General features: G+C 44.5%; 2 protein-coding genes across 2 annotated transcripts in view; one reads left to right on the top strand and one right to left on the bottom strand.

Annotated features, from left to right (window-relative positions):
• Window positions 1-6,932, top strand: part of CNTRL (centriolin) — a 30,742-nt gene extending 23,810 nt beyond the window's left edge. The window contains 12 exon segments of the mRNA XM_085520876.1: window positions 88-305; window positions 675-832; window positions 1,390-1,463; window positions 2,033-2,221; window positions 3,077-3,299; window positions 3,605-3,810; window positions 4,111-4,251; window positions 4,492-4,764; window positions 4,862-4,924; window positions 5,499-5,705; window positions 5,948-6,045; window positions 6,604-6,932. Coding sequence (XP_085377002.1) covers window positions 88-305; window positions 675-832; window positions 1,390-1,463; window positions 2,033-2,221; window positions 3,077-3,299; window positions 3,605-3,810; window positions 4,111-4,251; window positions 4,492-4,764; window positions 4,862-4,924; window positions 5,499-5,705; window positions 5,948-6,031 — 1,836 coding nt within the window. The 3' untranslated portion in view covers window positions 6,032-6,045; window positions 6,604-6,932.
• An 846-nt stretch (window positions 6,933-7,778) lies between these two features.
• On the bottom strand, window positions 7,779-22,868 carry RAB14 (RAB14, member RAS oncogene family). Its single transcript, XM_015879142.3, has 8 exons — window positions 22,685-22,868; window positions 15,532-15,590; window positions 14,867-14,920; window positions 13,237-13,414; window positions 12,090-12,156; window positions 11,156-11,243; window positions 10,796-10,826; window positions 7,779-9,911 (listed from the first exon to the last, which is right to left on the bottom strand). The coding sequence occupies exons 2-8, from the start codon at window positions 15,581-15,583 to the stop codon at window positions 9,734-9,736; spliced, it is 648 nt and encodes a 215-aa protein (XP_015734628.1). The 5' UTR covers window positions 15,584-15,590; window positions 22,685-22,868; the 3' UTR covers window positions 7,779-9,733.
• Between the last annotated feature and the right edge of the window lie 1,680 nt (window positions 22,869-24,548).

The following is a 24,548-nucleotide window of genomic DNA, read 5'->3' as shown; positions in this document are numbered from 1 at the left end:
GATCTGTGGATGGAAGGTTTTAAACTGCTGCAGATAAATGTGTTCGCTTTGTCACCACATGTGCTGCTCACAATTTTTCTTTCCCAGGAGAAGTTAAAATTGGAGAATATTCAGAGATTATTTCAGTGTCAGCAAGGGGAAGTAGATTGGCAGGAACAACTCCTTCAGAAGGACCGTCAGGAAAATGAACATCTGGTTTCTCAGATGCGCACTCTGCAAAATAATATAGAGTCTCTGAATAGAGAAAAGCAAAAGCTTGAGGAGGACTGTCAGAGTCTGGAGAAGAAGCTGTCACAAACCAGAAGGTGGGAGCAGGATATGTTCTCTGCAAACGTGATAAGTAATGGGAAATGTCTTGAATTATAGCTTATCATAATTAAAAACATAGCTGTAACTCTGATACTATAGAAGGTCATTTCTTACTCTCTGTGGAGGCTTTAATTTAGGCATGTCTACAGTTTGTCTATAGCAGAATTAGATAAAATATGCATCACTGAATGCAGTGGTGTTTCTCATGGCAATGCAGTGAGAAATGTTATGAAAAGCAAAATGTTCAGCCTTGGAATGAGAAAGCTGTGATGTTCTTCTGGCTGCTGGGTAGCATCCCCTTGAATTGAAAACAAACTGCAGCATGGACCTCCAACAAACCACCTGTATGCATTCACATCTTACAGAGACTTGGCTGCTACTGAAGACAGCATCAGAACTGCATTGACCAATGTAGAAAAAACAGAGCTGGACATTAAAAACCTGCAGCAGGAGGTAGATGGACTGAATAAACAAAAAAGGTCACTTCATGAAGAGATTGCTGATGTACAAAAAGATCTTGAAGGTAAAGATGAAACTGCAGGTTTTAAGTTGTAACAAAGTTTAAGCTACATCTTCTAATGTAACTTCTTTTATGTAACGACTATATGATGTTATCAGCATGCTCAAATATCTACTGGCTGAGGGTATTTAATATATCAAGATGTAGACTTTTCTATTTTTATCCATTTACAAGAAAGTTTAGCTGCAAAGTTATTTTGTTGATTGCTGATTGTATGGGAACTGTTGGGTCCCAGCCAGGCAGCCCTGGGAGCACAGAGGTGGGTAATTCATCCCTGTGACTGGAAGGGGTGGAGCCTGGCTGCACCTCTCTTAGACCCCATTTAAGGGCTTATTGCCACTGGGGAAGGATCTCATTCTGGAGATCCCTCCTTGGTGAAGCTTTCCCTACAAACCTGGAATCTTCTGATATGGGTGAACAATCTTCTTCCCTTCCTTTGTAGCACCTTTCTATTGTGCTGGTCCTTCCGTCATCACATCTCTTGTAACACCTTTCCCATCATGTTGATCTGTTCAGTTGCTCCACTGATTGAAAATGTCTTTCACCAACTATTTTTCTAGACAAAAAGAATGAACTAGAGATGCTGAAAGGAGAATTAAGTGAGTCCAGGCAGCAGCTTCAGCTGGCAGAACAGGTTAGTTTGGGTCAAATATGGATGGTTTTAATGCAGTGAGTAAATTGATGTGCAGAAACAAGGGACAATTTCTATCACTGCTGTCAGTCTATCTCCTGTTTTTTCATTTAAATATGTTGTCTCAAACTCAGTTTCTTTGCAGAGGTAATAAACAATGGCTAGTTAACTTCTTTGTTCTTGCTGGGTTTGCAGTGATTAGGGCTACAATAGGTACCTCAACAGATAACTTGTTTTGTGCTTTTGAACATGAAGGGAAGTGGCAGCTGTTGATCCTAGTCAGGTTGTTATTACCAAAAGCACCTAATGGGGTGTTAGAGTATGTGGTTCAGGAGGGGTTTGGTGGTGATCATTGTTGGGTATTGTTATTTATTATTTGTTCTTATGTGCATCTTCTAGCATTTTACCTGGTGATTCCTACTCTGTTAATTCACTTGAGCTGGTTTAGGAAGGAACTAATCTTCGGTGTGGTTGGGGATGATGAGTTACTTTCACATGGAAGCCTTTTTAGTCAGACACCTGTAGCTTTTAGCAGCCAGTTATGTCAATTAATCTTCTGTTCTGTCTTTCAGAATTTGAAAGATAATGCAAAGCACCAGGAAGAGCTGCTTAGAGAGCAGGCAACCCTGAAAGAAGATATCCTAAAATGTGTAAGGAAATGTAAGGATTGTCAAGAGAGACAGAAAAAGAGAGAGAACCACTTGCAGCGGCTCCAGAAAGAGATTGAAGAGAAAGAGACAATACTGGCCAAACAAGAAGCGGTAAATAACCTGAGACTTGTTGAGCTTTTGTCTGGCCTCTAAAAATAATGCAGGTGGAAAAGCTTTGGGTGCAAGTGTACAAATAACATGCAGCATTTAAAGACATGAGGTGTCTCTAGTAGAAGTAAGAAAAGCTTCAGCGTTCTGTTATGCCTGACTGAATACTGGCCTCCCAGCAAGGGGCTTCTCCTTAGTGGGATCCTTGTGTGCAGAACCAAGTGCAAGAAGGGCCGATGTAGTGGGAGGTGCAGTGTGGTGCTGTGTGTTGGCTGCTGGGCTGTTACTGATTTGGCTGAGGACATGGACTGGCAGAGACAGTTCTCCATAATTTCTGGTTTGTCAGCTGACAAACAAGAACAACTGGATACACTTTGGAGAACTTCTTCATAGAATTTGTATTTATTGTGGGAGACAAGTGAACAGTGGGGGTTATCTGAAATGATAATGTGCATCTCAACTAAAACTGAACAAAACCTAAATGCATCTGTGTTCCAGAACTCCAAAACTAAGCAGCAGGAGATTCAGGACTCTTTATTTTGAAGCTTATTTCTGGCATCTCAAAGTTTGGGTGTTGTACTATTTGCAGCTACTTGTTCTTCTACTGCACTTCTAAGTGAGACTATCAATTGTGGAAATTATCTTATTTGGCTTTAATAAAGCATTAATTAAAAGAACTGAGGAAACTCTTCTGAAATTAAACATGGCAAGTGCTCCTGTTTGGGCTGAGTACCAGACTGTATTTCTTCTTTCAGATTTCTGCTGCTATCTCCAGTGTGGTTTGGTGATGGGATTTGTTCTTATCGAGCTGCTATGAGTTAAACTGTACCAATTTAAACTTATATTTGTTTTTGGCAGATCCTTTATGACCTCAAGCAAAATTCAGAACATGAAGGGAAAAAACTGGAAGAAAATACTAAACTTAAAGAACAGAAACTGCTTTTGGAAAAGGAACTCACAAATCAACGAGAGAAACTGGAACAGGCAATAGCAAAAGTAAGGCTGACAGAAGAAAACAACAGGAAGCTGGAAAAAGAAGCATCTCAATTTGCAGCACTTGAAGAAACTATCAGAAAAAGCAGTAAGATCTATCACACAAATAAGTTTATCATTACAGTGTGTGGGTGCTAAGTCAAGTGAAACCAAACAGTGTCTGTTAATCTTGCTTGGATTTTAATTCAGCACTTTGTTTGACTCTTGATCCTTAAGTTCATTTGCTCAAAGAACTGCAGTTCTGAAGGCAGATGGCTTTCTGTTACCTCTCATCTGGTGCCAGTGTTCATCTAAACATCACTAGGCAGAGTAGTTTGAAAATACCTGATGTCTGAAATATGCCGAAGTATTTACATTTCTTCTAATCAGTGTCAGTTTAAATATCATTTACAGAACATCAGATATCAGAAAAAGAACTACGGTTACAACAGAAAAACAGAGAAATTCAGTCTCTCCAAAAAGAATTGGAACTCTCCAAGTCCGAGCTGAACCATCTCCAGGGGCAGCTGGCATTGGAGAGGAAAAGAGCTGAAAAACGAATCTGCAGTTTAAAAGAGGCAATGAAAATGCAGAGGACACAGCTTGAAAGAGAACTGCATGTAAGTCTTGGCTGGGGGAGGGGGAGAATGTTAGAGGCTTTTGGTTGTTTTTAAACAGTAAAATGATAGATTTCCCCTTTTATTGCTGAGGAACAAAAGTCATGTGTTAACTTTGTGATAAAACAGATCTTGAAGCAGCCAAACCGTGATATTTCCAGGCTGTGCTGCAGAGTACCCCTGGTTACTCTTAATGCTGTTTCTGCACTTTAGCTTGAAGAAATTGTCTTATGTAGGCTTTCTTGATTCATTTTCTCAAGTGGGTGCTCACGGTAAAAGGCAATCTTTGCTGCATTTTCCTAGGAACAAAAGCATGAAAATAACTGCCTGCAGAGTGATATAGCAGCTGCTGAACAAGTAGCACAGAATAACCACGAGCGAACCAAGCGCCTCATTAAAGAGCTTGGCCAGATCCAGCAGGACTACATGGATCTCCAGAACCAGGTATAACTATAAATAAAGGCTGTCTGGGGCAAAGCAGTGTCTTCCTGACAGGTGCCTCATAGGCAATTAAAGTTAATTTCATAATTAGGGCTGCATCTGTTCAGAGTTTGATTTCTGATTTCAGTGGTTAAAATGTGCATACTTCATAACTTAACAAGTCTTAATTCTGTGGGGAATTCCTCTGGGTTGATGTGTTTGTGATATGACAGCAGAGTAGCAAGACTGTGTTTTATGTTGCAGGTTAAAACTCAAGAAGACCTGGAAAAGAGACAAAGAGAAATGGAAAACACAGCAACATTGCTTAAATTAGAGGTTGAAGATAATATTAAAACGGGGTTTAAATCTTCATGCCCATCTTCTCCAGAACTATTGGAGGATTTGGAAGCATTGTCTGCAGTAAATAAAAGTCTGCAGTGTGAGTCTGATAATTTAGAGGAGATGTTTTCATTTGCTGCTGCTGATGGATTGTTCTCATTGGGAAAGAAGTTGGATTTGTCTCAAATCTTCATAACGGTACAAAGCTCTCAGACAGGAGCTGCTGCTCACACTGCAGCTGAGTGTGTCTGTGTTGGTAACGCTCAGGTGCTGAATGTGTTTGTGTTTCCAACAGGATGAACAGTGGCGTGGAGAGGTTCTCCGAGAGAAACTGCAGCATCACGAAGATAGGCTGAAGGTGGCACATCTCTTTCCTTTGCACAGATCTGTCTGCAGGTCCCTTCCAAAAAGAATCTGAACAAAATGGGTGTGTGGGGGATCCTTCTCCAGCTGTCACAGTCACCCTATACATAATGACCAGCAGCAGAGTATCTTTGGGTATCTTGTTGGATGGGAGTAGTAAAAGAAAGCCCAGCATGTTCTATTAAGATGAACAATAACTATAGCTGGCTTTTTGAGTATGCCAGCATGATCCCATCCCTGATGTTGTACTGTGGTATGGTAGTAGCATAAGAATCGACAGTTCACAGGCACTTGTGGCCATTTAAAGTAGAGATGATGGCACTGTTCAGTTAGAACATACCTGTTGTTCCTTTCAAGCAGTTAATGATGGGGTGCCACAGAAATACAGCTTATTTCTGACTTAAGGAGGTGAACTGTTTAGAAGTAACTTGATTTGTAAACACATTGCCAGCCGCTTGTGATTTGAGAGATTCTAATAGTATGTCTCTTACAGCTTGGCCTCAGACTTCAAGAATGTAGCCTTCAAAATTGCACTAACTGGATGCTAATAGAACTAACCATTTGTTCAGGCTCAGCTCCGGCACTGCATGTCCAAGCAAGTGGACGTATTGATCAGAGGAAAGCAGCAGACACAGGGCAGCCTTCACAGCCTGCAGCGACAGGTCGACGCGCTGGATGACCTGGTCAGCAGCACTTCCTCAGACTCACTGTTTGCAGCTGAAAGTTCAGCAAGTCTGCTGTCTCTTCGTGATGCTCTGAACGTAACGAAAACACAGGTAATGCTCTAGTGTAATAAGACTGATTGCTTCTTTAGCTCACTAGCAGTCTGTTATGCCCATGCACCTTCCAGCTGGATGCACTGCAGGGTTTTGACAACCATTCTGTACTCAGTTCCTTTGCCCGTAGTAACTTGTGAAGTAGGCAGGCTTTCTTCTTTATGTTTTTAATCCATTGTTTCCTTCATGACCGTAACTCCTACAGACAGGGACTCATTACTCAGACTTCTGCTTTTTTCCAGGCTGCTCTGACAGGACACACACGCTTCCCCAGCAGCTCCGCAGTCGTTCCAGCAGTGGCACAGACGTGGCATTCCTGCTCATGAGGAATCTCTCAGAGGTAAGAGATGACTCCAGCTGAGCTGGCACTGGATGCTGATCTGTGTGTCTCCAATCTGGGGTAGCTGTGGGCTGCAGGTGGGCCCAGCACTGCTCACAGACCATTGCTTTAGGACAAATGAAAGCATTCCTGTGCTTGGTGTCAGTGCTATTTTGGTTCTTAGGTGTGTATTTTCAGACAGGTTGCATGTAAACTTCCAAATGACACATGGAAATCATAACTGTGTTGACTGACATAAGCTATTTCCATCCATAATCTTAAAATAATACATACCTGATTTTAACTAATTTACACTGTGACACTCAGAATGCAGTTACACCAAGGTGCGTGTGGGCCTGTTAATTAATGACTCAAAACCTAACGCTGCAAGAGCTGTCGCACATCAGTGCTCAGCAGAGAAGCAACACCACACGCACCTACAGCTCTCAGGATGTGCAGTATCCACGCAATCCTAATGGTGCAGGTGCTGAACACGCCGGGTTGTGCTACGGGCAGAGCAGGTTGTGCCATGACAGCGTCTCATTCATGTGCACACTCACTCATGTCGCTCTCTTTTAGGCAGCTGCTGATCTCCACGTGCAGTTGTGCGCCCTCAGGCTGTGCCATCATCTTCCACTCCTGAAGCCTTCTACCTCAGTGTTCTGCAGGCCTTTGCTAAAAGGTATTTAGCAGCAATAGCCAATGGCTGTGTACTGTGAAATCTCTGTAGGACTCAGTAAGGGAGCTCTGTGTAGAGATGTTATTTTTAAGAAATACTGATTTAAGGGTGTTTAAAACTACTGCTCTCATTGAAGTGTGGCTATTTCTCAGTTTACATTTTCAAGAGTTGTCACATGTTTTTAAATGAATGGATGTTAAATAAAACTATTTTTGAATACTTTCTTAAAGTAAGTTGTGACCACAACTTCATCCTTACTTTGTTTTTAATATGCATCCTGTAATGGCCTTGCACTGCTAGCTCTTCAACAGTGGCATCTTAATAGTGGCAACAACTCTTTGTGTACAGTACCATTTGTTACACTGATATCCACACCATAGCAATTACTGGTTGCTGTTGGTAAGCATTGCTGCACTATCTCTGAAGCCCAACCTGTATCATTATTTCTGATACATGCGAGTATGGCCTTTGCAACAAGATTGCAAACAAAGCAGTGCTCGGTAAATGAAGAGCAGCAGGAAGGCAGAATGAAAGGGGACATTCTTCCACCATGCAAAGCAGGCTTGTCTCTAAGTACATCCTTACCCCTCCTGCCAGGTGGGACACAAGGACTTTCTAGAGCTGCTTTTGCTGGAGGCAGGTTTCAGAACAGTCCCCAGCCTTGCCCTCTCATCTACATTATCATCACCACCACTGACAGACAGCAATATTCACGCTCCCCACTTCATGCAGCCTGTTACAGCCTTAGGAAGGCTTCAGAGCAGTGGAAAAGCAACAGCAGCCTGTCACATTTTTTACCCCTAAGGCCCCTTTCAGAAGTTAACACAAGCAGTTAAAGCTCAACTGCCACCACATACAAGATTCCCTTCTAAGCTTCTCTCTTCTACAGCTTTTCCCAGCACTCAAAGCCTGACTGCAGGCAAGTAGAAGTGCCTACAAAGCAGCATTTGCAAGGCAGTGCAATGCAGTAGGTGGAAGACAGCCTAGAAAGGTGGGAGTGAAGAGCTGCAGCTGTAAGTCACAGAAGCAGAGAAGTCACAGCACAAGTAGAGCAAGAAACACAAGGCACTGCAGGTTATCTAGATACAGGTACTTTATTTACAAATATTTAGATTAATAGCATTGTTACATCAAATGAGGAGTACAGCAGTCCAAACAAATCCTTTCTGTGACAGAAACAATAAGGCCTACTGTAACTTACTCTGGGAATACAGGTATTGCACCTCAACAAGCTGTAGTCATTAGAACATTTACTTCCAAACTTCATGGCAGCAGCAGGTCCTGGTCCCTGGGCAAACCCCGCTGTGGTACAACCTTGGTTTAAGCAGGACACATCAGCTGTAGAGCTCAAACATACCCATCTACTAAAGAATACTAGTTAAAAAAAACTAACCAGACAGAACAAAGGGACAGCGCACAAACAAGTTACCCAAATCCTATTGTCTGCACATTCCAGTTTTTTTTTTTTTGGCTTTTATTTAACATTGACTGTACAATACTCTGGTACCACTGTTGACTTACACATCTGAACAGTTCATAGTTTTAGTGTCTGGAGAAGGAATTTCAGACTACTTTGTATCTTAAGCACTGCAGTACGATTAGAAGTAGGACAGCTGAGTGTGGTTAAACACTTACCCTTTCCTTTTGGAAACTGTATTCAGTGTATTCATAAATGAAGCTATAAGTGACATACAGTTCTGCATACAGTGACACACCCTAGTCCTGACACCACAATAAACCCCACACATAGGCTGTATACTGTGGGTTTACTGTCTCCCCTTTACAGAAGCAGTACATGTGCCCTCTCAGGAAGGTGGCACCCTTCAAGAACAAACCTGCCCTAGAAGCCCTCAGCTGTAGTGTTAAAATACAACAGTAGCTATGACTCCCCAGGGAACACAAGTTGTTCGACTGTCCAGTTCAGTATCTGACCATTCAAAAGGTTAAAGGTATAAAAGCATAAGATGTGCAAGAGAACCAGCCTTGGTATACAAAGCAAGGCAGGTAACGAAGCCCAGTAATGTGAAATGCTTACAGAAGAAAAAAGCAGGTTAGCACACTGCTGATTGCACAGAACAGGATTAATAACATGGCATAGAGATACCACAGTGCAAAGATGAAGGACAGATTCCACTAGTGTTAATTTCGGCACTGGGATTCGAGTTCCCCCAGCACAATGTCCACTGTCAACACCAAGGAGTTAAGCTGCTGTTAGTGAACTGCAGTTACACCTACGTCTGTACTGATGGGCGGTGTGGTCACATACAGGTCATACTGTACAAACTGATATTTTCTTATATACTGTTCTAATGCCAGTAATCATTTTCTTCATTAAAATCATATACACAGGATGTATTTAACTGTTAGCTCAGTTCCTTCAAATTTTATACATATTTACGTTCTGTTAGCAAATGGATAAAAGTGGCAAAAAATGATGTAAAGCTATGAGCACAAGAAGGAATGGTTCGTTTCCCTGTGCAAGTTGTACCCTCCTGCACCAGCCCCCCTGCCCCCAACATGCACAACCATGGGGAATCCTTTCAACAAAGCACATTGGTACGGAGCCCCTCTCTACCATCAGAAGTCATTTCACAGCAAAAAGAGAAAAAAAAGAACCCAAAAACTTATCCTTTCCTATGGACAGCTCTACACAGTTAAGAGGTGGGGAAGAAAGGCTGAAAGGCTGAAGAACCATCAAATTAAACCGTACAAGACAAAGCCCTGCAAAAGTGTAAAATCATGAGTCCAGCATCAGTGCTCAGTTTAAATTATGTATCTGTGACACTATCACAAGGACAATCAAGGAAAAAAAAAAAATTCTAGATTCACCATGCAGGAGAGGTTTTATTACTCTACTTGCCTTGGATAACCTGATTACATCTAAAGTTGTTTAGCAGTTTAGTACTGTGTTAAACTTGTTTCAGTTTTAATTAAACCCAATAAGATGTACAGAAGACAGGGAAGCAATCAAAAGCACTGCTCCCAACAGACAGAGGTGAAAGGTCAGAAATGAAGCCATGGAAGGGGTCACTAGCAGCCGCAGCCTTCTCTCTGGGGCTGGGGTTCGCTGGTTAGCCGCCCCCCCTGCGGAGCTGATGGTTTGTGCTGTACACCCGACTCTGCAGCGTTCAGATCCAGGCTTCCATCTTGGATGTTCTGGTAGATTTTCTTGGCAGCCTCCAGGAAAGCATCCTCAACATTCTCTCCACTACAAGAAGAGCAGCAGGAGTTAATTAGGTTACACTTCAGCACAGAAACACAGGATGTACAGGCAGTTGGCTGGATGTCCTCACTGCTTGTCTCAAGCAACAGAACTGGTAGTATTTAAAAGCAGACACACCATGAGGCATAACAGCCCCTAACAGCCCATCTGCAGGACAGTTTCTGATATGGTACTTGTCTCCAGCTGTTACATCCATCAGGATCAGCCCTGAACACCGCTCTGTATCAGAACACTGAACATCAGAAATAAACTACAGCACTGAGCTACGTGTCCAGAACAATTCTGAAAGGCCAAAAGACAGCGGAGCTATTGTTGGTCAAACTCCTGTTGTTAGGAAGGTCTGTTAGAACAGGTGCCAGCTGGAATATTTTGCAGCAGGAGATCGGATCATTTGCATTCTGTCAGGCTCTCCAACCAACAGAGCCAACCAGGAGCACTGCATGGCAGCTCCTTTGAGAGGTCAGGAACTGAGCACTCCCTACAGAGCTCTATCCCTACAGAGCTTGCTTAGAGCTCGAAACATCTGAGGGAAGTCCCTGGGGGAAGTCATGCTCTTGGGAACCACCATCAACTACACGTGCACACCCATCTGAGGCTGAAACAAGCTCTAACTAAAACAAACTGATTTTAGCCCAAGTCTCCCTGAAACACAGCACAAGATCTAACTCCTCTATGACTTTTAAGTCAAAGCTGACATGAATTGAAACTGCCAGGCACACCTTACCTCAGGACAAGCCCAGAGTTGTTGGTTTGTTGGGTTTTTTTTTGCTTATAAAACAGTGTTACACTTGGCTGTATTTACTCATAACCAATATTTTCCTTTTAAACAGATAACATCCAATGCGTTACTCTAGATAGAAGTAACTTACGTTTTTGCACTTGCTTCAAGGAACAATAAACCTGTTCGGAAACAGAAATTTAACTGTCAGTCAACACATAATATGCTTAATATAGTCCTAAATAATCGTGTTATGGCATTCAGTCACGTGCAAGAGGCTACTTTAGTACTCCATGATATATTATGACAAAGCTGGGGCAGCATCAATACACAAGCTGATTTCCAAAGCTAAGCAGATGGAATTAATCCAGGCTGAGGCACCACAGGAGTTCATACATACAACAACATGCCTTTGTAAGTGTGAGCTTGTATCTACCAAGGGTGAGGGTGCACTTTGATATCACTACCACACATAGGAAACAACGGCTCAAGAGGAAAAAGAAAAACACACCATTTTCTTCAGCAAATTGTTTGGCTTCTTCATATGTAACATCTCTCTGTGCTTCCAGATCTGCTTTATTTCCTATGAGGATTATCACCTAGTTCAGAAGAGAGAAAATTAGTCTGAGAAAAAGCTTATCAGCTGCTTCACTATTACACCTCTATAAAAGATGGAAAATAAAAAGGAAACATTCAGAAAGGCATAACTGCAAATATGATGCATCTTCAGGGCAGCGCTGCTCTAGCAGAGCCCCTCCATAGTCAAGACCAGTTGCCAGCTGCTATTCTCAAACTCTTTAAGCTGTTCTCATGAGATGAGGTCCTAAAAAGCAACAGTCCTACTCTTCAGTGCTGGAAAACTTCTCGTGTTTAGCCAGCTGCTAATCCAGCCACAATCTTTACAAGTTTTCTTTCATCGCAGCAGGGAGTCTTCCCAAAAGTCTGGTTCTAAAATATTTCAGAGTCATTCACAAGACTGAAGGACAACAGATCTGTTGTTTAGTCAGAGATGTAGAACATCCCTCCTAACCACCCCTCCAGAGACGGGGCAGCTTTTGCTCAAGATTCAGTTTACTCTGCATTTCGCCTCATTACCACCACAAGGCACCAAGCAGTAGTAACAGCAGTTAAGCTCTGTTCAGAGGTTACCATAATTCTGGTCTCCAATAGCAGGAAAAAGGCCCACAAGAAGTAAAGCACAGTAAGAGTTTTGGAATAAGCCATTGTTTTCCTGCACAAGAACCTCCATTTCTGCACTAACTGCAGTAAGGGAAGAACTACTGATCTGCTGGGGAGTGAGGACATTCAGAACTAAGTAGCTGAGAAACAGATGCAGTTTCTTTTAAAGAACACTGCTATCACTGCAGATGCTTTGGCCTAAGCCTTCCATCTCTTGCTTTGAGATAAACAATTTTGCTCTACAAGCTAAATAGAGTCCAACTTACAGTATTTGGATTGGTGAGATTCCTTGCATCTGTCAGCCAGCTGCTTAAGTGATTATATGTACTTCTTCTGCAAAGAATCAAGCGAGTACAGGTTTTAGCTACAGTATTTTTTAAATATTTAAGTGCCAGCAGCACAGTTAGCATCCATTAAGCACAATAACACATCACACCTGCTCCTCTCCCCAGCTCAAGAAACAGGGAGCAGCAGCAACATCTTGTTCAGACACGTACCAAGACTTCAACAAACCAACTTCCAAACCATAGAGCAACACAAACAAGGTGGAAGGACAGACCAACTCACACTTCACTATGTGGTGGTGTTACTCTCGCCACAAGGACAACATTCATATTGTATTAAATAAAACACATTAAAGGATTTCCTGACAGAAACTGTTAGTACAGCAGTACAGCTCTGTACAGAGCCTTGACAGCAAACAGCACATCATCATTTGCTTTTGTATTTAATCAAACAGGTGATACCTTTATGTATACAAAAGATAAGAAGCACACAAAGAATATCAAGAACAGCCTCGATGATGAGGTGTGAAACACAGGAAGGCAGAAGTATTTCATGTTGCACATCTGATTAATTATTCTTTCAGAAGCATCTTTAATTTTCATTTGCAAATGGAGAACAGAATAGCTTCTGTGCCATCTCCTCTCATTGGAGAAGTCTCACTTCTGGGTCTCTTCATGGGCTACTCCTCCAGTTCTCTCACATACACATTATACACATTTGCACAGCCCATTGCAATAGAAGCAATATTCTGTTCTATATTTCTGATAGGTAAATGCCAGCATTCACTGCCTCCCTCCATCACTAGCAAGAGAGGAGCTCACGTACTGCAGGGCAAGTTCTAAGGGTAAAGCCCATTTTCTAGCCAACTTCAATGCAGGCAGTTGAGATCTGAACCCACAGTATCCTTTGTTTGTCAGCAGTGAAGTTTTCCAAGTCAAGCACTCAGTTCCCTACATTTCATTTTGAGCTTTTTAACTACTCAGGAAAAGAAGGGTGGTAACCTTCACACAACATGACATTGAGTCCTGGTGAAGTCAAGGGGACAGACCAGACAGTGCATAAAGGCTGAGGTACCCAAAGAGCTTCCAGAGAACACAGTGATGATAGAGACAGCCAGCGGCACCTTACCTGGTAATGTCATAGACCATGAGAGCTCCTGCCGCTCCTCTGTAATAGCTTCGTGTGACAGCCCTGAATCTCTCTTGTCCTGCTGTATCCCAGATCTGTAGTTTAATTTTTTGGCCACTAACTTCAATTATTCTTGTGCCAAATTCAACACCAATTGTGTGGGGACAATCCGCCATAACTGTCATGAAAAATAAGAGGGAAGATCAGATCTTTCTAGTGCACTGTTCCTGCTACAGAGATCTTACTACCATCCCCTTCCTGACACCTTGAACACCTTCCTTCTCAAAGAAGGCGGCCTCCTTACAGCTACAGTTACTGAACTGTATCACTTAATGAATCATTTCCTGGACTGCTGCTTTAAGAATAAAAAGATTCCTTGCCTTCCCCAGTGCATTTACAACTGACTCCACTTATACCAGGAAGTATTGAGTCAGTTGATCCTCAGCCCTGTCCCCGCAGGAATGGTTGACTCTTTTAACACAGTAGCATAAGAAAGCTTTAGGGAATTACCAAGATTGAGTTAAAAGCCTGAAACAGTTGAGAAACAAATACTCAAGTTGGCTCAGACTGAGTGAAGTCTGTGATCATCCACAGAGACAATTTAATGCACAATTATCATACAGCAAATCAAATACTAAAAGGTATCTGATTGATTACAATAAATCCATCCTAAGATGCTCATCTTCATGAGCAGTGAAGAAAATAGAGAAAGGTTGAATACCACCTTTATTCAAGAGTCCCATAGCAGAGATGCTTTATAAACCAGCTTGTTTGGCTGTGCCCCTTCTACATAACACACTGTAAGAACAAGTCACTGCGTGTTCATAAACGGAACCGAATGCAAAGTAGCACTTACACAAGTGGGTTTTCTGGGGTTTGGATTCAAAGCAGCAGTTAAAAACTCACTTCCTACTACAAAACAGGAACATTTAATCTGCAGCATGCACACAGTTACTGCACATCTAGAGTAGTGCAAGAGAAAGACCAGCTCCATACTAACAGAGAGCTACAGACTTGTCCATTGAGCGTGAGCTACATGGGAAGTCGTAAGAGTTTGTAACAGCCACTGCAAACTCAATGCAATACACATTAGTAGGAAGAGCTGAAGCTGATTCTTAGTTAGCTGTGATAGCGTACATGAAGAAATATTACAGTTGAGATGGAATGCTGAAAGCCTTGACCAGCATCACGCAGGAGCAGTCCTAGTGCCATGAGTCACAGCAGCTACAGAGAATGACAACGCTTAAATCTGCAGTCCGTGAAAAGTGAATCCCCCACCCCTTTAAGTACTTAACTTTTAAAACCTACAGCTGAGTTTAAAGCCATACCAGCATTAAATACACACATTTTAGACAATAAATCTCACTGTTTCATATCACAGTTCCCTGGGAAAGCTGTGAAAACACATGTACCTTCCCACTCTTGGACAGGACTGGCATCATTCTTGCTATTACTACAGCAGCATTTTATTTCTATAATTGCAGAAGACAAAACAGAAGTCTGACCAAGCACTGTACAAACCTCCCCACGTTAAGATATACATCAAGCTCACCTATGACAGAAGCAGAAAGGCAGGAAAGAGAGATGAAGTACAGCAGTTTCAATGAGCACTGTGTACTGAAATACTCACATTTCTTTTCCGTGAATTGGTGAAGCAAACAGGACTTTCCTACACCCATGTCCCCTGTTACAGAAAGAGCAGTTAGAGCAGACACCGTGTTGTCGCAACAAGCACATTCTGCTCATCCCACACAACACACACACAGGGACAGGCAGCTGCTCCTTTCCCAGGTCTAACATGCAACTTCCTTGCTTCCTACACCTGGCTACAGCCTTCAAGATTTATCAGTGTTACAGCCACACTGTAATTTTGGTTGCAGGTACAGAGCTGCAAGCAAGGGTGGAGCAGAAAATACACAAGTGACGATAACTGCATTACTGACTTCACACTTGTGTTTCACAAGGTCAGAATAAGGCTGACCTGCAAGAAACTGAAGCACAACACACTGAGTGCTCACCCTTCTCCTGTGTAACTTGCAACTGCAAGTAGAGGCTGTAAAAAAAATATGGATAACCACCCAGCCCCACTCCCAGCAGCACTGAGAGCATCTGCATTCATTTGGATCAGCTGCTAAAGCTTTAGGGCAAATGTGGGGATCTATGAGGGACTGAGGCAGGATGAGGAACTGCTCAAAGAGCTAATGCTATACAGCAAGCAACACGAAACAGAAGACAACAGTAGTTTGGAGGCACAGTCACACACAGATACTGGAGCAAACATATCTAAGTACTTACCAATAATGATGTACTTAAAGATGTAGGAATAGTTGTAAGGTGCAGTTGCCATCGTGGCACTGAAAAACAAAAACAGAATATATCAGAACTGCTACTTGTTTGAACTGAACCCATTTCAGCCAACTGAGCCTACGCAAGCCAAGGAAAAGAAAAAGAACACCACCTTCTCCCCCCAGCCACCTCCTCATTCACAGTTCAAGTGTCCCAGCATTCAGCAGAACTCCCATACCATGTGCTCAGAAATCCCATCATCAATAACTCTGAACAGAAGCAGGTTCTTAGTATTGACACCCATTCAGTATCATCAGGAAAACCTTCCAGCCACTGAAGGGCTCCAGCAGGTTCTTGGTTCAAATGGTCACCGAGCTGACCAGCACTCTGTAGCCCAATAGCTGATGAGAGCTGGAAATAAAGCCTGACTCCAAGAAGCAATTATCACAAAAAGTTTTATAAAACCAGTGGTTTGGAACAACAACCAGACACCTTTGGGACTCACAACAGAGACAAACAGCACAGCTTGCATCAAACAGCTAAGAATTACTCCAGACAGCACAGGAATGCTGCAGCAGCATTGACTGCAGCCTGTACATCAGTGGAGCAGCCCAAGTCAGAGAGAAGATGCTCAGGAAATCAGCCATCACATCTGTGGCTCCACCTGCAGAGCGTGATCATCCCAAAGCTTCACAACCCTTTTGTTTCTTTGTTTTAAGCAGCACAGCTCACTGATCTTATAGGATTTATTCACTAATCTTTGCTCTGTAGAGGATTTAAACGATAGCGTTAAAATTTGTTTGGGATAAATACTTTCAACACTGCGGAGTTTTCCTACATGTAGGAGGAATTAGAAGTGGCCTCAGCTGTGTAAACTGACTTATCAACTACTGTATCGCATATGCAGGATTACAAGTCTACGCTGCTCAGATTTATTATTTTATCTCAGAGCAAAACGACAGCTTTTGTGCCAGACTTTAATTTAAACAAGACCTAAGTGCCATCATTTAAGCAAACAGGAAGTTTCTATTAGGAATTCACCATTTCCTGTCCTGCTCCTGCACGGCAGATAACCAGCCATGAGCACAACTGCACTGCTCACAGACAACATGGCCCCAGCCCAGGAAGGTCCTTCCAGTCACGCATCATCCACATGACAAACCAAAGCAGCACCACAAAGAAGTGAACACAAAGAAACTCACAAGTCTGTACCTTTTCAGAAGTAAGGTAGTGTTTCCTCAGCCAACACTGCTCCATAGCTGTGAATCACTGTCTTAAGGAAGGTGACTGCCAACAAACCTCACTCACTGGGCACAGGCTGACAGCCACTGCTCCACACAGCAGAGGTTTGGAGCAAACACCCCTATCGAGACCTTGGAGGAGAACAACTCCAAGGGGAAGGTGGAAAACATCCACCACGTGCCAGATCTGCACCTTTCCATTGTGTTTTCCTCAAGATACAGGAGTTCCAGGGGCCTCCTAGCCCAAGCAGCAAAGTACCTCCATTAGGCCCTATACAGGCACACGCTGTTTTATTAATCTTATTAATTGTATTAATTATTTTAAATGCTACATAGTAAACAACAACAACAAAAGTCTTGGAGAGTCATTCTTGTCCATGTTGGCAAAACCAGAATTCCCAACTAGGTGCTGCATGGCTCCAAGAACCATCATTTCCATCAAGTCAAGGTGATTTTACACCAACTTCTTCCATGGCCACGTAAGAAATGGCACACAGACACCCCACACCTCTGTCACCCCCAGGCCCCGCTCAGCACAGCTGCTCACAGTGCTTTGCAGCGCTGCACAGCAGCACAACTCACATTTGTGTTTCAGATGTGCCGCCCCAACCTGCCATCCAGCCAACAACTTCAGCCCATGTTTCCTACCAGTGGAAGAGTCCAGAGCTACAGTGTCAGCTTCAGTACACACAGTTTGCTTCCAACACTGGCAAAGTTGGAAACACACAAATGTATCTTGCCCTGTCCCTCCTCTCCACCAGCCCCAGTTACACATCCTGACCCATTGCACTACTTCTAACTGCTCTGCTGCAGTTCATTCTGATGGCAGACAAGGCTAAACCAGAGTACTAACCTGAGTACTATGAGGTACGGAAGTGAATAAAATTAAAAACCAAAGAGCTTGAGTAGGCCAACTTATATTTGCAAACCCTTTGGAAAGACAGCAGAAATGCAACATCCCCCCATCCCCAAAGAAAACACATGCTACAGCCACTACATAAAGCTGAAGAGACTGAAAGCACCAATAGGAACCTAGTTTGACAGCTCTGCACCCTGTTAATGCCATCTATCAACCTACCTATTATAGGTTTTCTGAAGGGAAAAAGGAGCTACCCAGCAGCTGTGAGATCCATCCTGAGCAAACCCCGCTGTCCATCTCACACAGCACCCATTGGCTAAGGAATGCTGAGTACTCAGAAATACCCCACTGTAATGCTTCCAAACACCTGACAATGATGCAGTGCACAAGGAAGAGGTCGCAGTGCCTATGCTTCTAAGAAGCAGCGCTGGAAGGTGGAAACCTTCTTTTTATTAAAAGCATGGGCAGACCGGGAGCTCTGTGCAGGCTGTGTCACAAAGTCTGGAAGGAGTCCTCACTGCTAAATATACCGCTGTGTTTACTTGACACCATTTCTATGTGCTGAGCTATGCCAACTTTCATTATACTCCTTATTTAAAGAGGTCTGCAACTGCACTACTTCGATATGAAAGAAACTGTCACTGCTTTGTAACATCTGCATCAAAATCAGTTCCCACTTCAAAGCAAGAGTTAGCAAACCACATCCTGCACTTGGTAACAAAGCCTGCTAAGAAACGGGTTGGAAAGGCCAACACCCTTCAAGCCATGTCTCACTGTGAGAACATCACCTTCACTCTTAGTGAGATGAGGCTGCTCTAAGGGTCTCCCCTTAGACCCTTAGACCACAGAGCTCACATATTAGAGGAGATGATGTGCTTACTGTCTGTAACTCTGGGATTAAACTATCCCACCTTGCAGCTAACAGCACATTAATTGCCTTCACAGAGCAGAACCTTGTAACAACATTCCAGACTTCTCGCAACTTCACCCCGTTTCTTTGTTTCACTAAACGGACACACAGAACAATCCCTGCTGGAAGACAACCAAGTTCTAAATATAAAGCTGGATCAGAAATGTGCAACATACAGGAAAAGAAAAAACCCATGACAACACAGAAGCCACTGAGAATTCAGCCTTAGGAAACATCCAAGCTCAGCACTCGCTACAGGCAAAAGAAGGAAGTTTAGACAAGAGCAGTGCACAGAAGAGCTCAGTAACCACAACAAATGTTAGCTACATGCTAATGCAGAGGGTTCATGTATTGTCAATAGGATCAGTTATCTGTAGAAAGTGGTGCTTTACACCCCTTCACAGCCCTCTGCTCCCTGTCATATTCCCAATACAGGGGTTCAGAGCGTTCCTCCTTGGTGAGCAGGAGTGGTGGCAGCAGGAACTGCAGGACTGAAGGAGTCCCATCCAAGCCTGCACAACCTACCTTCAGCCACAGCTGATGTTACACAACACAAAGTTAACCAGGCATCCATTCACTGGTAACAGAAAGCAGAAGTAGTTTTGTCTGGGAGCGTGGTCTGCCTGCCATCTTTCTTCCAGGAAAATGTGCCAACTCAGAACAAGTTCCAGCTCCCTTTCCCGAGGTAACGCTTCCCCAGAGCTTACAGCATTATTTCAGGGTGGCAACTGGCCAGAGGATCATGCTTCACTGTACACAGATCTCTGCTAGCTTCAAACCCTGTACGATTAATTTCTGTGTCACAATTAGGACAGGAATTTTTACCATGTGTTGCTGTAATCCATTCTCCATACATCTTCCCTACCTCTTTATAATAAGAGAAGGCAGCCGTAACAAGATATTGGTGACGCTGATATTTCTTCCTCTAAACAAGAAGCACCAGGCCAGTATTTTCACATCCAAAACTGCTTCAAACACCAGCATCTACCAATATAAACTGAGATAAGGTGGTTTGCTCTTATTATGAGTGTTATGGCAATGTACCCAGGATGAATCGTTAGCATCATACCCGTACCAGCTGTCACGAGGCCCATGCAGCTCCTCCCAGCCCAGCTGAGGGACACAGCCAATCAGGTCTGCAATGAGAATCATTTGCATAGAGAATCTTCACAACTTTATGCTAAGTAAGAATCTGTGTGTTATTAGGAGGGACTGGAACCTGTCATCACTGCATGTGTTGAATACCATTACCTGCTCAGCCCACACAGAGATGATACCTCAGCCTCAGGATGGTCTCAATATTACAGGCTCTCCTTAAAAACATACCAATGCAGCCAGACAACCACTTCAGTTAGTCTGGAGCCAGAGAGATTTGTATTTTACCCAACCACCCGGGAGGTTTGGGGCATTCCCCATGGATGTACTTCAGCAGAGGAACCTCAGAGGTCAAGTTCAGTCCCACCTCTATATAAGAGAACGCCACCACATCATCACTTCCAAACACCACAACTCTTTAAGGATATCAGGACTTGCATTTGTTCTAAATCCTCACACAAAATGAATGTGTTGTGTGACTCTGTGATAACCTTCCTTCTCTGCATATGTACTTGGGCGTCAGCTTGCAATGAACACTGAGAACAGCAGGGGACAAAGGAGGGAAATCCAGGGAAACAATTGTTTCAACTTAAACTATTCCTCTGATGAAGAGTTTTGTCAAGCACATGAAGCAGAGCAGTGTAAATGGGATCTTCCTTTAGCAGGCTGCTGGAAGCACTGTCTGTAATTGCACCACTTGTGGTCTTCTGTAACATCACACTGTGTGACACTGGAAGGCAGTAATGGTTTTATCATCAGTTGATACACCCAAGTGGTGAATCCCCATCAGTCAGCTGGCTATAGGAAGCTACGGGGTACCACTAAACTTCATTGTTGTTCTATTACACTCAGGACATTCAGATGTTCCTAAATATACAAACACCTCAGCCCTCATAAACAGAATGGCCTAACAGCCACCACTAATTCCCCTCGGTTCTTATTTTTGTATGTTCATCTGTAAAGAGCCCAACATGTAAGACTGACCCCAGAGCAGTGCCATCAGCAGCCTGCTAGCAGCTCATGATCTCATAACATCACCTCTTGCTGGCCAGTTCCTTACTTATTTCTCAGTTCTTCCAGTCATCCTCTTTAGTGCCTCTGACTGGACTTTGCAGAAGCATCTGATAATGCACAGGACGATACATTTAGCTGAAGTGGTCTTCAATCAGAGCTGGCAGTCAGGCAGGCCTCTCATAATCTGCTTCTGAAGACCACTCTGCAGTTCCTCATTTCTCACACGTCCAGTCATTCTCTCTAGAAACACAAAAGGCCAGCAGCTGCTGGGCTGAGACTGGTGAGCTTGCAACTGAGCAGGACCTTCTTTCAGTTGTTTTTGAAGGAATATATTTGATATATGCAATATTTCATGATCATGTTACATACACTTCCTAGGCCTCAGACCAAGTTAGGATTTTGGAAGAACACACAGGCCAAGCACTCTTGGTTTAAAATAAAGTATCATGGCACCACCACTTTGATTCACCTCAACAGCTGTCCAGCTGCACACACTGTGGTAGTAAAGCCCTTTAACAGTTTCACTCTACCAAGCTCTGCCATCTTGTTTCCTAAGCTTCCCACACTTAGATGCTGACCTCACTTCTGTATTCGCATATCCTCACTTACCCTATTCTCCTCTCTCTATAAGAGGCTCCCACCTGCAACACATACCTACATAGGAGGCATAGGAGTGAAGTTCCAGAGATCTCAGATGAGCTTAGGGTCAGTATATACAAAAACCAGGAGATACTGTCAGATCGTAAATCAGAGCAGAAAGCAACTGCTGAGAGCCATTGCCTCAGGAAGGAAGGGGGAAACAGTTTCAAAGAAACACTGAGGTCCAGCTCCTTTGTTGCAGAAACATACAGCAAAGCCAGAAACAATCCTAAGTTCCATTTGATGCACATGAGCAAGCAAGCAGCTTCAGAAGTTCAATTTACATTCAGAATCCCAGCACTGCCAGTATAACAGGTTTGTTTTCTGCTGTCCTTCACAATCCCACTCTTTTTCTCTTTTGCAGTCCTTAAAACATACATATAAAGAGCTTCTTCCTTCAACTCAGATCCATGACTTGTTCAAATCCCTACAGGAAACTACTAAATTCTTTGTTAAATCATATTAGGCTACATGATAATTATTTTCTAAGCCCCTCAGGACTGGGATTTCCTTCCCATTCCCAGGCAATGCCCGAGAACAAGAAGCCCTCAGTCCTAACCATGACAGAATGATCCCAAGACAAACATCCCACACCACAACACAGGGCAACCATAAGAGCTACATTTCTGACTCGAGGTTCAAAGTGATTTAGGAGCTGGACAATCTACACCCAGGTGTGCTTCTACACCTGCAAAATCACAGCAGCACAAAACCACCACATTACAGAGTCCTCATCTAGGAACCTCCAGAGCAGAGCAATGCAGCCACGCCAAATCCCAACACAGACACGTTTTTCCTGCAAGGACAAAGCAGTATAATTTCAATTCCAGGCACAGCTATGTAATGCAAATAGGTGAAAGCAAATAACTGCTGCTTTGGCAGCAGAAGCACTGACAAAAGGAAACGAAGCTGTTGCTTCCACAGATAGGAAGTAGCATAGATTCACCCCACGAGTTATTTTTCTATCTAAGTTCATTACAACAGCGCAGGCCAGGATAAGCAGAGATAACACCGCACATCAGCCACATTGTGTAACACACGCATACGGCAACCACTCTGCAGCAATCACCGAGCTCACATATATGCTCACATACACCCAATGTGCTCCAGCACCCGCTGATGGCGCGGTGCACAGGGAGGCGGCGGCCGGCAGCGCACAGCGGCCTGGGCCTGCTCCTGCTCCCGGCTGGGCCTGCCCGCCCGCAGCACCTCCCAGGCCCCACGTCCCTCCGCCCTGAGCTGCCGCCGCCCGAGCGCGGCCCGCAGCGCCCAGTGCGGCACAGAATAGACCCGCACACAGCACCGGGAGGACGCGGAGCCACGGGCCGGGCCGGGCCGCGCTGCCGCCCAGTCAGTCCCGCGGGGCCTGGCGCTCCGTGCCGCCCCTCCCCAGCTCCTCCTTACCTGGGCTCAGGGAGCGTGTGGCTGTACAGCGTGGTTCTGCCGGCGGCAGCCCGGTCCCCCTACGGGCACTGGAGCGCTCTGCTCGTGCTGGGCAGCGGCCGGGCCGGGTCCCACCTCACTCCGGCGCTCCCTCAGTCTCTGCTCCGCTGGCTCCACTGCGCCCCCATCACCCCCCTCCTTATCCAAGATGGCGGCGCCCCTCGCACGGGGTTTCCCCTCCCACTCTGGACGGGCTGCGGGGCTGCACAAAGGTGGGCGATGGAGGCGGGAAGGAGCCAATGGCGGGAAAAGCCCCGCCTCACAACGGCGGAGTGGGGCGGGAACGGAAGGGAAGGGCGGCAGGACTGAGCGGCTCCTCAGGAGGAGGGGCTGCCTCAGGTGGGCCGAGCTGTGTGTGAGCGCACAGCGCTGTGCCTGCTTGCCATACGTGGTGGATGAAAGACTCAACATGAGCCAGCAGTGCGCTCTGGCAGCCCGGAAAGCAAATGGGATCCTGGGCTCCATCAGGAGAGGGGTGGTCAGCAGGGATAGGGAGGTGATTGTCCCTCTCTACTCGGCTCTTGTGAGGCCCCATCTGTTGTACCGTGTCCAGGTGTGGAGCCCTCAGTACAAGAAAGACATGGAGATTTTGGAAAGGGTCCAGAGGAGGGACAGGAAGATGATCATGGGGCTGGAGCACCTCCCCTGTGAGGACAGGCTGAGGGAGTTGGGTTTGTTCAGCCTGGAGAAGAGAAGGTTGCGGGGTGACCTCATTGCAGCCTTTCAATACCTGAAGGGAACTTACTCCCAGGAGGGGAGTAAACTCTTGGAAAGGGCTGACAATAGCAGGACACGGGGAAATGGTTTTAAGTTAAAAGAGGGAAGATTTAGGTTGGATGTTAGGGGGAAGTTCTTCACTAGGAGAGTGGTTAGGCCCTGGAACAGGCTGCCCAGGGAGGTTGTGGATGCCCCGTCCTTGGAGGTGTTCAAGGCCAGGTTGGACGGGGCCCTGGGCAACCTGATCTAGTAAATGTGTATGTTTGGTGGCCCTGCCAGGCAGGGGGTTGGAACTACATGATCCTTGAGGTCCCTTCCAACCCGGGTCATTCTGTGATTCTGTGTTTCCTACAGGGAACTCCTAACTGACCGCTTTCCATGTATCCTCCCCCGCTGGGGATCACTCAGCATAAGCTAAATAATAAATATGTCGGTAGGAAGGTACAAAATTACCATGTATTATTGCTGTCAGCTTGCCTCCTTCCACAGCTCTTCTTATGGGGGTCTTACCTTTCAAATAGGTAATGCTGTGCAACAGCGCTGCTTTCGAGTTTAGCAGCGCCATATATGGAGGGATTTGGACGAGAAAAATAGGTCAAAACGAGTCAGTGAGGATGAATTGAGTCAGTCAGGATGATTTCCACAAGAGGGAGTCGTTAAACACAAAACGATCGGGCTATTTTGACACCGTTACAGCCTGGTTTTCTGTCTGTCAGACACCCCGGTGCCTTTACACGCTCGGTATTCCCCCATATATTACCGACATGGACTAAGCTTTTTCTATAAAGAAGATGATTTTCAAAGGTCTTTAAGTTATGAAGTGTTGCTCCCTCCTGTGGCCACGGACATGGGCAGGATTACTCAGCAGCTCTCCAAACCACCTCAGTGTGAGGGCCGGGCTGAGGAGAACACGCTTTAAAACTGAACAGGGCGAAAAGTAGCTTTAGAATATACAAATAATCATTGTTACTTCTTATTTGCAACAAAGAAAGACGGAAGCCATTATCTAACCACAACCGAGGCCGTCTTTTTCACCTGAAACTCAAACTTTGGGGCATATTTCATACCAAGCTGCTGTGTCACATGAGCTGAAAGGCAATGCAGACTC

This window comes from Coturnix japonica, chromosome 21 (assembly GCF_054131305.1).
Source record: "Coturnix japonica strain WE chromosome 21, WE-NBRP24, whole genome shotgun sequence".
Classification (NCBI taxonomy): domain Eukaryota; kingdom Metazoa; phylum Chordata; class Aves; order Galliformes; family Phasianidae; genus Coturnix; species Coturnix japonica.
This window is presented reverse-complemented; position numbering and strand designations above follow the sequence as displayed.

What these genes read in the sequence shown, in the direction of transcription:
- RAB14 (XM_015879142.3), bottom strand. Translation starts at nt 15,583, where the DNA reads ATGGCAACTGCACCTTACAACTATTCCTACATCTTTAAGTACATCATT. An exon ending in CTTTAAGTACATCATTATTG is followed by an intron (nt 14,921 to 15,531) that starts GTAAGTACTTAG and finishes TTTCTGTAACAG; the next exon opens with GGGACATGGGTGTAGGAAAG. An exon ending in ATGGTCTATGACATTACCAG is followed by an intron (nt 12,157 to 13,236) that starts GTAAGGTGCCGC and finishes GATTCTTTGCAG; the next exon opens with AAGAAGTACATATAATCACT.